At 36.4% G+C, this 13,932-nt stretch overlaps 3 protein-coding genes across 5 annotated transcripts in view; 2 read left to right on the top strand and 1 right to left on the bottom strand.

Moving 5' to 3' along the window:
• The window catches only part of LOC147838831 (odorant receptor 131-2-like), a 1,093,102-nt gene that overhangs the window by 896,181 nt on the left and 182,989 nt on the right, over window positions 1-13,932 (top strand). The window lies entirely within an intron of this gene.
• neu3.1 (sialidase 3 (membrane sialidase), tandem duplicate 1) overlaps window positions 1-13,932 on the bottom strand; it is a 156,403-nt gene that overhangs the window by 14,671 nt on the left and 127,800 nt on the right. The window lies entirely within an intron of this gene.
• On the top strand, window positions 4-9,697 carry chrdl2 (chordin-like 2). 2 transcript variants are annotated; one of them, XR_015519638.1, is made up of 11 exons: window positions 4-176; window positions 711-817; window positions 1,029-1,122; window positions 1,206-1,351; window positions 2,373-2,466; window positions 2,646-2,710; window positions 4,359-4,527; window positions 4,646-4,821; window positions 7,305-7,481; window positions 7,779-7,871; window positions 8,479-9,697. XR_015519638.1 is itself a non-coding variant. In NM_001130959.2 (11 exon segments), coding segments are annotated over 11 exon segments (1,365 nt in total). In that variant the 5' UTR covers window positions 19-79; the 3' UTR covers window positions 8,613-9,309.

Genomic DNA, 13,932 nt, shown 5'->3' with positions numbered 1-13,932 from the left:
CCCACAGACCGTCGTGGTTAAAAAGTGCGGAGAAGTTTGAGAAGACAAATCCTGCATCTCCAGTTTTTTTTTCTGGAATATGAAGAAAAGAATGACCTGCTTGAAACATTTTTTCATTTTGGTCACAATGCGGTGCTTTGTTCAGGGTGAAACTGAGGCATTACGACCTGGAAAAAGTAAGTGACTCCATCAAACAATATTATATTGGTAAATGGGCATCACATCTCGATGCATCATTTTGACAACGATACGAATGTATTGAAAATGTGTGGTATATAATACAAAATATTTTTACAGCGTTTTTATTGTTTTTAAAGTTATGACATTTCATGCAAATTGTCCTAGGACACCTAGGACAACTTCATTTACATATGTAAACAACGACATTTTTTGTAATAAGTCAACAAAAAATTTAGTAGCTTTTATCACTGTAGGGATACTAATGTTTTTAATTATTCCTTTGTAGGATAGACTTTATGTACAATAATAGTTCCCCTTTGAAATTATTCAAAATAAATGACATTTTATCAGTGTCATCAAGTGTCTCCCTTTTATTGCCAAGTTTGCTTTTGTTCGTATGTTTTTTGTTTTTGTATTTTGCTTTAATGGTAATTTTGTTTATTTATTTGTTTTTAACTTTTATATTTTAGTTATTAGCATTAAAAAAGCTTAATAATTTGTATTATTGTTTGTGTTGCATGCTGTGTTAGATGTTTTTTGCACATTTAAAGAGAAGACGTACAGGCCAGGAGATAGTTGGCATCCCTATTTGGAACCCTTTGGATTCATGTTCTGCATGCGCTGTACTTGCACAGAAGTATGTATCCACATTTTACATTTCAATTTTTTTGAGTTATACTATGCCATAGTTATTTTAGTTAAATGATTCAGATGACCATTTGATTTTCTCAAACAGTGTGAACAAGTAAACCTTTAAACGTGCATGCAGGTACATGCTTGTGTCAGATTCCCATAGTTTGTTTAACACGTAAATGTTTCTGTTTCTTTTTATGTGGATATATGTATAGCCTGGACTTGTGAAATGCAACAGCATCAAATGCCCTTCTCTGCGATGTGAAAATCCAGTCACAAACTCACAGCAGTGTTGCCCTCGGTGTGCAGGTAAAATTGATGTGCATGATTCTAGTGGATTTTTGATGTAAGTCACCCTCTCTAATGAATATTATGTATATTCCTATCATCAGATGAGCACAGAACTCCTGCAGGTTTGCGGGCACCCATTAAAACCTGTAGGTATAATGGAAGCATTTACCAAACGGGGGAAACTTTTGCAAACCATGAGCTATTCCCAACCCGTCAGTCGAACCAGTGTGTCATGTGTACTTGCTCTGTAAGTCTGTTTTTGTTTTTTGGCATTCAGGGTACATCTCTTACTGTACCTTTAAACATGGTAGATCATTTCAAATGGTTCAAAACATCCTTTCAAGTTTTTATAATAGCATAAGATAGTCTTGTGAGATCAGGTGTAAATATGAAGTATTTCTTTAGCACAGACTTTAGAGCATATTGAAAAGTCAAGGTCGAGAATTGTAGAGCAAGTTATTTTGAATAAAAGAGTCTGCATTAAAGATTTAATGCAAATATAATGCATAAAATTTAAATTAGTCAAGCAATCTGTGTAATAATGTTTCATGATCATCATTTTATTCACAATATATCAGTTCATGCATCATTTAAAAAAAAATCTGTAGTTTCATATGCTTTTTTAACCTGATTTAGTATCAGTGTTTGACAAAATAACATAACTAAAATTTTCCTTGTTTTGTCCAATATTCCCGATAATATTAAAGTTTTTGTATTGGTATCTTTGGTTACATGAAAACACAAAATAATAAAATGTAAAAGAAATATTGGTATATTATACATTAGGAATTTTAAACATCTGTTCAAGAAAACATTATTTGAATTATTGAAAAAATAATTCATCTTTAATAATAAAAGAGTACAGTCTCAGAAATAAAGGTAAAAGAGCTGTCACTGGGGTAGTACCTTTTAAAAGGGTATTTGTACTTAAAGGGTCCATATTGGTACTGTACCTCAAAAGTATACATTAGTACCTACAAATTTTCAGAGGAACACTTTTGTACTTTTTAGGTACTAATATGTACCCTTGAGGTATTAATATAGACCATTTAGGAACAAATTTGTACCTTTTGAAAAGGTACCACCCCAGTGACAGCTCGCGTACCTTTATTTCTGACAGTGTAAATTACTGGTCAATGAAAGGGATCTTTTGAGATCCTTCAGTAGTTAATTGATAGCATTATGTTTGTCAGATTTTAATCATGTCTACAATTTCTCATTCTTTGTCTATATACTTTTTTCATTTTCATTTTTTTTTTTCATTTAAGAATGGAAATATATTCTGTGCATTGAAATCCTGTCAACCTATCACATGCTCCTCACCAGTGCCAGTCCCGGATACTTGCTGTCTAGTGTGCAAAGGTGACAATACAGTATATTTGTGTTTTCTTCTCTTAATATTATTCACTTTTTATAGACTTGTAGCGTATTTTAATAGAGTATAAATAAAACTATTTGTAACATAGGGTAAGCTGTATTACTTTTTAGTTGCACCTTGGCTTATATTGTGGCAGTGAACTAACATTGTCTGTTTTGAACAGAAAGTGCAATTGATATCAATTCAGCATCATTTGAAGACGGAGGACAACAACTAAACAGAGGAGCTGTATGTACAGTATTTTCTTTTTATATATTCTTTTATAAGTCTTTCTATACTATTATTCATTCATGCTACTCTCTCAACCTTTTCTGCATGTGACTTCTGTGTTTTAAATTATGGGTTGCACTTTCAGTTTGGTTCAACTTCCATTCAAAAGTACAGAAACACGTCCCATATAAAATGTACTGTGTTAAAATACCATAGCAATTAATAGTAAAAACTATAGTGTTGGGGTGGCATGGTGCCTCAGTGGTTAGCACTGTTGCCTCACAGCAAGAAGGTCGCTGGTTTGAGTCCCGGCTGAACCAGTAGGCATTTCTGGTTTCCTCCAGGGTCTCCAGTTTCCCCCACAGTCCAAAGACATGCACTATAGGTGAATTGAATAAACTAAATTGTCCATAGTGTATGAGTGTGTGTGTGAATGAGAGTGTATGGGTGTTTCCCAATACTGGGTTGTGGCTGGAAGGGCATCGTCTGTGTAAAACATATGCAGGAATAGTCGTTCATAAATGAATACTTTGAATGAATGAATACTTTAATATTTGAATGAATACTTTAATGTTTTTGAACCATACTAAAATGTACAAACTGTACTGTATAATATAACCGTATAATGGAAGTTACTCCCATAATTTACGCATCATGTTGTGTAGTAAAAAGGTGGATAATAGGATGATATTTGAACAAGTTCAGAGTTGCAACATTTGCTTTTATGTGTCCTGAATCACAAGAGGTCAATGCGAGAGTGTATGGGTGTATTGTTATCGTGTAATCAGCATTACTATATTAGTATACTATTATAATACTATAAAGGTATACTATAGTATTTTCCCATGGGATCATTTTAAATATTAAGATATTTGTGCTACAAATAATCCATACATAATTCATTGTGTTTAGTTCCTCCAGGTAATTTTCTCTTTGCATTCCCTACAGTACATTAACATTCAACAAGTCCATAAAAATCCAGAAAAGTAAAGACTTAATTTAATTTAATTTAATTCTTTTTACCCCAAATTTAAGTCATTTCATAGTAATAAATTATAATAAATGGGTGATGCGGTGGCACAGTAGATAAAGCTGCTGCCTCACAGCAAGAAGGTCGCTGGTTCGAGCCTTGGCTGGGTCAGTTGGCGTTTCTGTGTGGAGCTTGCTTGTTCTCCCTGCGTTCGCGTGGGTTTCCTTCGGGTGCTCCGGTTTCCCCCACAGTCCAAAGACATGCAGTACAGGTGAATTGGGTCGGCTAAATTGTCTGTAGTGTATGAGTGTGAATAAGTGTGTATGGATGTTTCCCAGAGATGGGTTGCAGCAGGAAAGGCATCCTCTGCGTAAATCATATGCTGGATAAGTTGGCGATTCGTTGGATTCATTCCACTATCGCGACCCTAGGTAAACAAAGGTACTGAGTCGAAAATAAAATAAATAAATGAATAATAATGATTATTGGATGGATAATATTGGATGGATTAATTGTGGGGAGAATTATGTCAATGCACTGTCCCTTGTTTAACCCTTCACTTACTTTTTTACTGTATAACGGAAGTTACTCCCATAATTCACTCATCATGGGCTGTAGTAAAAAGGTGGATAATAGGAAAACATATGAACAAGTCCAAAGTTACAACATTTACTTTTATGTGTCCTGAATCACAAGAGGCATTCGGTGGATCAGTGTGCAGCAGATCAGGTCAGGGGTCGCTCTGTTAGGGCCACACCATCAACACTACGGGGGTCTCCCAGAGGTCTCAACCTACAGACATTACACCTCAAAGGAGCTTCCGAAACCACTGTTAAAATCCTTCTACAGCGCAAACATCAGAGAGGTACAGTTTAGTGCACCACTGCATGGAAATGCCAGAAAATGCTTGTCAAAACCTATTGAAGTCACATCCTGTAAAAGTAATGTACGGTTTCTGACTTTGTCTAAGCTTGTGTGTACAGTGGCAAGACCTATTCTCATGGTGACGTCTGGCATCCGGTGCTGGGGAAGATTTTGGAGTGCATTTTGTGCACATGCAGGGACGGCTTTCAAGAATGCAAGAGAGTCACGTGCCCCAACCAGTATCCGTGCCAACATCCCATAAAGATAGAGGGGAAATGCTGTAAGATATGTCCAGGTAAGCATATCAAATTATGCTATGATGAGTGTTTTCATGGTACAAATAGTCTAAATGCTTACTTTTTTGCAATGATGGACGAATGTTTTTCATTTGTTTTTTCTATAGGGATTTTAAAAATGTGTGTATTTTTTAAGTTTTAAAATTGTCAAAAATTAGGAAGGGTAGAGGCCCTTACTTTGACTTTAGCAGATGTGCTGGACATTACACTTACCTCACAGGACATTAAATAAGTCTCCCACAGGACATCATTAGTTTCGCACATTACTCTGCTGAGATCTTGAGCTCTTCTTCAGTCTCTTCCACAGTTCACTGGCTGTATGATATTGTCACCTTGGATTTTCCAGAGATTTTCAGTCAGGTTAAGATCAGGACACTTGGCTGCCATTTTATTTTTCAATGTTTTCAGCTTTACCTGTTTTGCTATGACACTGCTAAGGCATTGTGCTGCATAAAAAAATTCTGGTAGGTTGGGCACAAGGAAGGGACCGCATGTTGTTCACACATTGAAACACTTTTATGCAGAGATCTTTTACATGGTTCAGCGCTGAACTTGCAAGTAATCCTAGCTGCAGTGTTGAACTGATGGTCCATTGAGATTCTCAATATATTTCTGTCCTATCATGGGTTAGTCTTTCATTGATGACCAACATGTTTAAGGGAATTGAGATTACAGATGTATTATTGCCTATTAAACCTGTCCAATTTAGATCGTTCAGCAAGGCCAGCAAACGAGTATCTGCTATTTTGACTCTGTCAGATAATAATGACTGATCATCTATGATGACTAATAGAAAACTGTTTAGTCAATTATATTGAATGGCAATCGGAAACAACGCTCCCCATTTGCTCCTCTTGATCACAATATTTGTGAAATAGTACACACTATTGTTTATTTTGTACAATATTTATTAACAATATACAATTATATTGATGACGATGTCCGAGAAGACGTTCTTAACATTAACATATGTCGTAACCAAATATGGTTTGCCTAGATTGTGTGTGCTAGATTGTGTGTGCCTGAAACATGTGTGGTTCTGCGGGTCTGCAGCTGGATATTATTGGAGTGTATGGGTGTTTCCCAGTGATGGGATGTGGCTGGAATTTCATCCACTGCGTAAAACATATAGCGGAGTTATTAGTGGTTCCACTGTGGTAACCCCTAATGAATCTGGGACTAAACTGGAGGATAGTGATGAGTTAGTGAGTCAGGACATTACATCTATTCAAGTAGGTTTTCTTAAAAGCCGGTAAATCAGATATGCTAATTGTAAGAAAGCACGATTTCGTTGACAAGTTTTTAGGCCATAGCCACTGTATGATCACTCTTCTATCTTCTACCAGTTTTCGGTTATCATATAGTAATTATCTTAAAATGTGAGCAAAAATCAGCTGTTTTGTCATCACCTTAAAGGGGTCACACAAGAACCATCGCTTCACTTTACACTATAGAGAATCATTCAAACACTAGCTCTAAAGTGACGTTGGTGAATTAGTAACGGCTTCTTCTGTTCTGATGTTAGCTGCAGATGTGAATGAATGGTGGAAAAAAGTAGTTCCTAATACAAAAGGGTTTTAGACCTGTGTTTGATTTTCTTTTTATATACAAGATTGTGCCATCGAACTGTTGTATAAACACAATATCACACTCGTAGCAGTGTGATATGGCTGTATATCAGCACTGGTGGGGAGCAACGCACGCCTCCCATCAGTGCTGATATGCAGCCATTACGCACTGCTACTTGTGTGATATTGCTCATATATATATATATATATATATATATATATATATATATATATATATATATATATATATATATATATATATATATTCATTCATGTTGGCTTAGTCCCTTGATTAATCCGGGGTCGCCACAGTGAAATGAACCGCCAACTTATCCAGCAAGTTTTTACGCAGCGGATGCCTTCCAGCCGCAACCCACCTCAGGGAAACATCCACACACATTCACACACTTTGGAGAATTTAGCCTACCCAATTCACCTGTACCGCATGTTATTGGACTGTGGGGGAAACCGGAGCACCCAGAGGAAACCCAAACGAAGGCAGGGAGAACATGCAAACTCCACACAGAAATGCCAACTGAGCCGAGGTTCGAACCAGCGACCTTCTTGCTGTGAGGCGACAGCACTACCTACTGCGATCATGATTTTATATTTTAAAAATCTGTGATATGACTAAAAAGTGGTCATAAACAATTATTTTCACAATTCAAATAAGTAGTGGCTTGGACCTTAAAGCAGTATGGCATTAACAATTGCAGTTTCAATACAATTCCACTTAACAAGCAGATACAATTGATTGATAGACAACTTTTAACTTCTGAATCCTGACAGTTGCAGTCTATAAATATAAGATAATAATACATTAAAACATTAGCATGTATTCAGATGAATGGGCATTACATAAAAAAGAAACAAACTGCAGACAAAGTCACTGATTATTTCATGTTCATTTCCAGAGCTCAAACCAGAGAGCAACAAGTCGGAGTGCTACCTTGCTCAGGACAACAACAGTTTACTGGTGTATAAATTTGAACCCTCATCGGCTGCACAGACTGAAGATAAAGTACGAATGATTGCCATCGAGAGACAAGGAGCCACAGAAGTAGAAGTGCAAGTCTGGAAAACTGTTGAAGGTGAACAGAATAAATTGGATGTAAATCTGTAACTTGTGCGTTTGTAATATTAAACACATCTGTCAGTCCTGGAACAACCAGTTGTTGCTGGAATGTAAAAATGGAGATAAGGATTCTCTTCCTTTACTAGATAACTTCCAAATTGACTGACCTAGATATGCAATTTTTAAAACTTTGCCAACTTTCAGCTGCAAAAAAGAAAAAGTATTTTAACTGTATTTAGTTTTTTAGTTTTTTTGTATTTTTGTTTTAGTAAAATTTCGTAGTATCACTATTAAAACCGTCTTATCTTTACAGGCGTTTTGCATTTAATGGAGACAGGTGACGTTAAGAAGAAAGACCTTATTGAACATCCAGAACAATACATACTACTGACCACTTTAGATGAAGGTATGGTGAATGTTTTTTTTGTTTTTTTTTTTGACTAAATTAATTTAGGCTAGAAAGTTCTAGTATATATACAGATCTGTGATGGAAACTTTAGATTATTTATTTATTTAGTGAACAAACATTGTAAAAATACTCCTCTGCTTAAGTCAACCCACAATAAGTTTTAAACGCCTCTGAAAACCGAGACTCTACCAGGGACGGCACTAAATATTTGAGAGTGTTTTCAGCTGCCAGGAAATAAGAGTAGGTAGAGCAGACTAAAGGAAATTGAACATGTATAACATGTAAATTAAAGAAAGGTTTTTGATTTCCTTTTTGCAAATATTCTGTCTAACTATTTCAGCAAGTCACTTTTAATATCAAGCCATCGTGCATTCTGTGAGTTTTGGCTGGGCTTTAACTTAAAGGCTGAAATGCCAGACAGACTGTTTCACAACACATGCTAAAGTGATTCATATGGATTTTGTCAGCCGTATTACAGGACTATTACTAAAATACTGGAAGTAGCAATTCAGATGCAACTTTTAGTGTGAATGCACATGTTGCTTTGCTATAAAACAGGCCTCTGCATCCGACTTGTCCTTTCCTTTCTCTTCTTGCACTTCAGACGCTTGGAGAAAGTTCAAAGAAGATGAGGACAAGCAGAAGGACTTGAGTAAGATTAGGAGCTGTGAAGACGGGATCAAGGAAGTGGTGAAGTACTTAAACCCTGAACAGCTGGACAGTCTTTGCACATCTTAGTCTCCTCTCCGCTTAAACACTGTGCCATCCCAGTCTGACACCCATTTTATTACTAGAAGAACACTCGCACTCTCACAATGTGCATGTAGTACAAAACCAGATGCTGGCAGCAGGTAGTCTAAAGATCTCCTTTATTACTATGAGTCAGTTTAGCACAACTCTTTATGAGTTTGACATCCTAGAATTCTTTCTGAGGCCTTTGTATTTTTTTTTCTGAGAGCCTTGAGGTCAGTTATTTCTCTTGCACTGCTAAAAAATGCATGTTTGAGAAAGAAAGTGAGAAAATATATGCTATTTGGGCCTAAATTTTAACCATGAAAGGATTTAAAAGCAATCATCATTAAAGCAAATGTTGTATGTAATTGTAGCACGTATCCGCTGTGTACATCAAAGGATGATTTACAGTAGAAGCTTATTGGCCCGGAATGCTTTTATAAAGTTGATGTAGGCCACTTATTCTCCACTGTGCTTAGTTAAATGCTATTCATATATGTAAGATTGATAAACTAAAAACAAATACACTATTTATTGTAAAGTCAAAGCAGCCAATTCCACCTGGTCATCAATAGAGTATTCTCTATGCAGAAAATGCTTCACATTGCAATGTTATGTTGCGTGTATATGGATCTGGTTATGTGTAACTTGTATGCACTTAAAATGATGAAAAATATATTGGGCTGATGTCCAGACTAAAGGGCATGCTATATTTTCTTTAATAGACTTTTATCGTTTTTGGTCTTATATTTATGTCACTTAAGTTATTATGGAAGGAAGCCAGTTTCTGACCTTTTTTTACCTTTTTTTTTTTTTTTTGGAATTTTCTCCCAGAATTAAAAAAAAAAAATTTGTTCTGAGCTTCTGAGTTTTGAGTTTACCATTTAACATAACATCTAACATTTTTCCCACTGTGGAATTAAAATAAAGGAAATTATAAACTGGGAACAATATATCCTAGATTATTTATATTAGAGGTTTATATCTTGCAATTCTGACTTTTTTCTCTAAGAATTGTGAATTTAAATGTTGTAATTCTGACTTTTTTTAGTTTACATTTTATAATTAACACAATAAAAAAGGTATAACTAATGATAATTTTATCAAGTGATTATAAAAATCATCACAACTTTTTATGTTTCAATTCTCAGTTTGAATTTATATATTGCAGTTCTGACTTTTTCTCATCTGGACTTTGGGATTAAGTAATTGCAAGTTAGAATCTTGTATTTCTTATTTATTCTCTATTCAACTTCTGTTTATATCTCACAAATGTTCATCTCTCAACTCTTAGTGTATATCAGAGGTGCCCAAGATTGGGACTGCGGACCAAAGTTGGTCCATGGTAAGCTTTTGTTTGGCCCGCCATCCCATCTAAAAAGAAATGCCTTACACAGAGATGATCATTTTGAATTTATGTACCTTTTTGTTACTTTGTTTGATTGAGGAGCTACAAAAAAGCCAACTAAAATTAAATGATTCATTGAAATGTTATAAATGAATCAGACTTGGGGCGTCACAGTTGTGCAGTGTGTAGCTCGATCGCCTTACAGCAAGAAAGTCGCTGATTCAAGCCCTGGCTCGGTCAGTTGGCATTTCTGTGTGGATTTTGCATGTTTTCTCTTTGTTCACATGAGTTTCCCCCACAGTCCAAAGACATGGGCTATAGCTGAATTGAGTAAGCAAAATTGGCTGTAGTGTATGTGTGTGAATGCAAGAGTGTATGAGTGTTTCCCAGTGTTGAGTTGCGGTTGGAAGGGCATGCACTGAGTAAAACATGTTGGATAAGTTGGGGGTTCCATTCTGCTGTTGCGACCCCTGATTAATAAAGGGACTAAGCTGAAAATAAAATGAATGTATGAATGAATGAATCAGACTATTAAAATGTAAATAATGTGACTTTACAGATACACAATGCACTAGACATCAGCGAGAAAATCAAGGCAAAGACAGGAGCAGCTTGACTAGTGTATTCAGCATTGAACTCCACTGTGTTATAAATGGCATTGTTTGTGTTTTTACCATAACAAGTTCATTATTAAACATTAATTATACTACATCATTTAATGTTTTAAAGAAACATTTTCCAGTTTTTTAAAAATAATTCACAAATAAATTAGAAAATTACCCATGGCAAATTTAATGTAATACAGTTTAATGGCCTGCAACTCTAATCAAGTTAACTTTTTGACACTTTACAAGAAAAAGCTTAATGCTTTTTCGCCATGCGCTTTAGACTCTGAACCTAGATTGTTAAAATAGAGCCCTCAGAATTTCTTACTGCATTTTTCCCCTCAAAATTGCAGTACATTTCACTTTATTCCCTTCTAAAGTTAATTAAATTTTTTTTTATATGGTTTACATTTCACAATTGCGAAAGAGAAAAAAGTCCAAATTTAAACAAACTATATATGAATATGATTTATTCATTTTCTTTTAATTCTGTGTCAGAAATGTCCTTCCATATAATGACCTCATTTGTCTGCAATAGTCAAATTCTTGCTAGAGCTAGGTAACAAACATCAATACTCCTCAGTGGGTCATTAGTTCACATGATCACTGATACCAGTGAGAATCTTGTCATAATGAGCAGCAGACATAATGGGAGGTTTACTTTGAACTGAAACTAACAATCCATTGTGCCATAAATGAGTAAACACCTGTTGCGGCACGTCATCATGCCAGACTCCTCACATCGTTTGTTCGTCAAGTCGTGTTAATCACAATGAACCGAGATGGGCCACCAAGCCCAGATTGGGGCAGTTCAGGGAGTTGTGACTAATATCCCCTTCTCTCCAGATCCCAAAAGCCCACTTTCCTCTTCGGTCACAATGAGTCATTGTACTGGCCGCACACAAAGTGCCAGACGGTGCTGCTCATCTCTCACTGAAGGCCTGACAAAATATTTTGAAACAGAAGCCCCTCAGTTGCAGACCTTAATAGTCACACAATGAAGCTGTGAATTATTTCCGCTGGCTGTTGGATCTAACAGTTTCTGGCAATTTGTTCTCTTTGAACAGCTTTGGAGGGAGACAAAGGGGATTTTACCGAGCGCTCCTATTTCATTTTCTCTCTTTGTGTATGTTAGTTTAAGGGGATGGTCGGACATCCCGCTTGATCCTGATCGTCGTTTTTACAAAGAAAGCCCTTTGTAATATGGAGAACGTTTGGATGCTGTGGTGATTTGATGAAGTCTGTAATAGTCTCTGCTCCTGGAGATCAGCACTTGTGAATTTGATTTTAACCATGGCTCTGTTGGCACCTTGACTTTTGGCCAGAGGTTTTGAATTCCCAATAAATGGCATTCAGCTATGCATGCTTAGTCTTGGCTCTGGCAATGTGAACAGCTGGGGGCAGTCACTGGGTATAAATCAGGTGAATGGGTCAGATCTCTGTGTGAGTTTTCCTGCTCAGCTTTGCTTCCCATTGTGAAAGTGTAAATGGACTTACTGTACGTTTTATTACTGTGATGCCCGGCAGCTATTTGAAAGATTTGTAACGCTTTCATTTTTTACATTCTAATCTTTTAATTATGGGTCGTCCAGCATCCTGGATGAAGTAAGATGATAAAACAAACCCGTATGCAGTGGTGGACTGAGTATTGTAAGAGTGCAAATTATCATATGCATTTGATTATATTGCAAAACATGTGGCAGGTCCATACAGATTCCAAAGGCAGATACAAGACCAGGGCTTGGTTAATATGTGTGTGGACTTTGGGGGCTTTAAAATCACATAACCCAGCTAGCAAAATTCATGGCACTTGGGCAGTCCGCTCCTGTTTGCCAGATCTGGGCCACAATTAATCCATAGCAATATCAGGTATCAGCCAGAATTGAACCAAATGAACCAGAGCTGACCCTATTCTGGGCCACAGTTTGCTTTTATTCTGGTCCAGATCTGGCCCACACCAGACACTTGCACATTAATTCTTATAATGGATTAAACATTGGTAAACATCAGTGAATTGTATTAATTTATCACAGGTTGTGCCTCACTTAATTTTGTTTGCTGTAATGAACAAACTTTTCAAGCAAAGCTCTTAAAAGTTACAGCAACCTAAAGGAAAATTTATATTAAAAGGTTCAGGGCTATGAGCCCAACTCCAGCAAACACTTTTCTCCATGATGGTGGTCCACGTGTGTTTTACGATAACTGGACCACATTTGCCATATCTTCTCTGGGCCGCTTTAGGCTCACAGCCACATTAGCTAGAGCTAACTGTGCCAAATATTTGCCAAAAGAGGCCCACATTTGTTTTAGGATAGCTTGGTCCCATTTGTCATATCTTCTCTGAGCCACTGTAGGCTCAAATTTACATTAGCCATAGCTTACTGTGCCGAATATTCACCAAAAGTGGCCCACATATGTTTAAGGATAATTGGGTCACATTTACCATATCTTCTTTGGGCCACATTAGGCTCACAGCCGCGATAGCCAGAGCTTACTGTGCCAAGTATTTGCCAAAAGTGGCCCACATATGTCTTAACTATACCTGGGCCACATTTGTATTTACACGTGTAAGCCACTTTACTCACACGTGTAAGTGCAGATTACCCAGTTTACACTTAATTGACCATGCTACTATTTTGCCAACATTTGTCCACTGTCATTTGGGCAAAATATATCATTTTTCACATGGGGAACATTAAGCTCACATTCAGATTACATTTTGCCATAAGTGCCAAATATTTGCCTTAAATGACCCATATATGAATTTTGACCCTTTGCCATTGTACAGATGGGCCTCTTTAGGCTCACATTCATTTTGTCTTGGCCGAAGGAATACCACCAGTGGCCCACATTTGTATGCTATCTTGGAATAGCAATGCTCTCTTACAATTTTAGCTAATATAACTGCCATTATTTCCCTTTTTGGTATAAGATTGCAGAAGGATGTTTTTAAAAGATAAATGTACAGTTTTTCACCATCATCCTGATAATCCTTTTTAATCATTCGGCAAAACTACAGTTCGAATCGATGTAGGTAATCACCATCCTTACAGTTTAATTGAGTAAAAATACAGATACCATAATGAAATATATGTCTAATTAAAGTGTGCCACAAAATATGTTGTGATTGCTGCCAAGTAAAAAAGCTAATTATTAATATAACTCACTATAAAAACACATTACTCCAAAATAACAAAAAAGGCAATTTAACCCTTTAAGGTGCACTTCTTGAAAATAATATTTTGGCCCATGCTTGCATTGATTAATATACTGACACCACTCTGATAAATATTATTAAGCAATTAAAATAATAATGATTGCCTATGGATAAAGAGGTCAGGGGTCGCCACAGCGGAAGAATATGTTTTATGCA

Source organism: Danio rerio, chromosome 21 (genome assembly GCF_052040795.2).
Source record: "Danio rerio strain M-AB ecotype USA chromosome 21, GRCz13ab, whole genome shotgun sequence".
Classification (NCBI taxonomy): Eukaryota; Metazoa; Chordata; class Actinopteri; order Cypriniformes; family Danionidae; genus Danio; species Danio rerio.
Note: the sequence above shows the minus strand (reverse complement) of the source record. Positions and strands in the feature narration are given on the sequence as shown.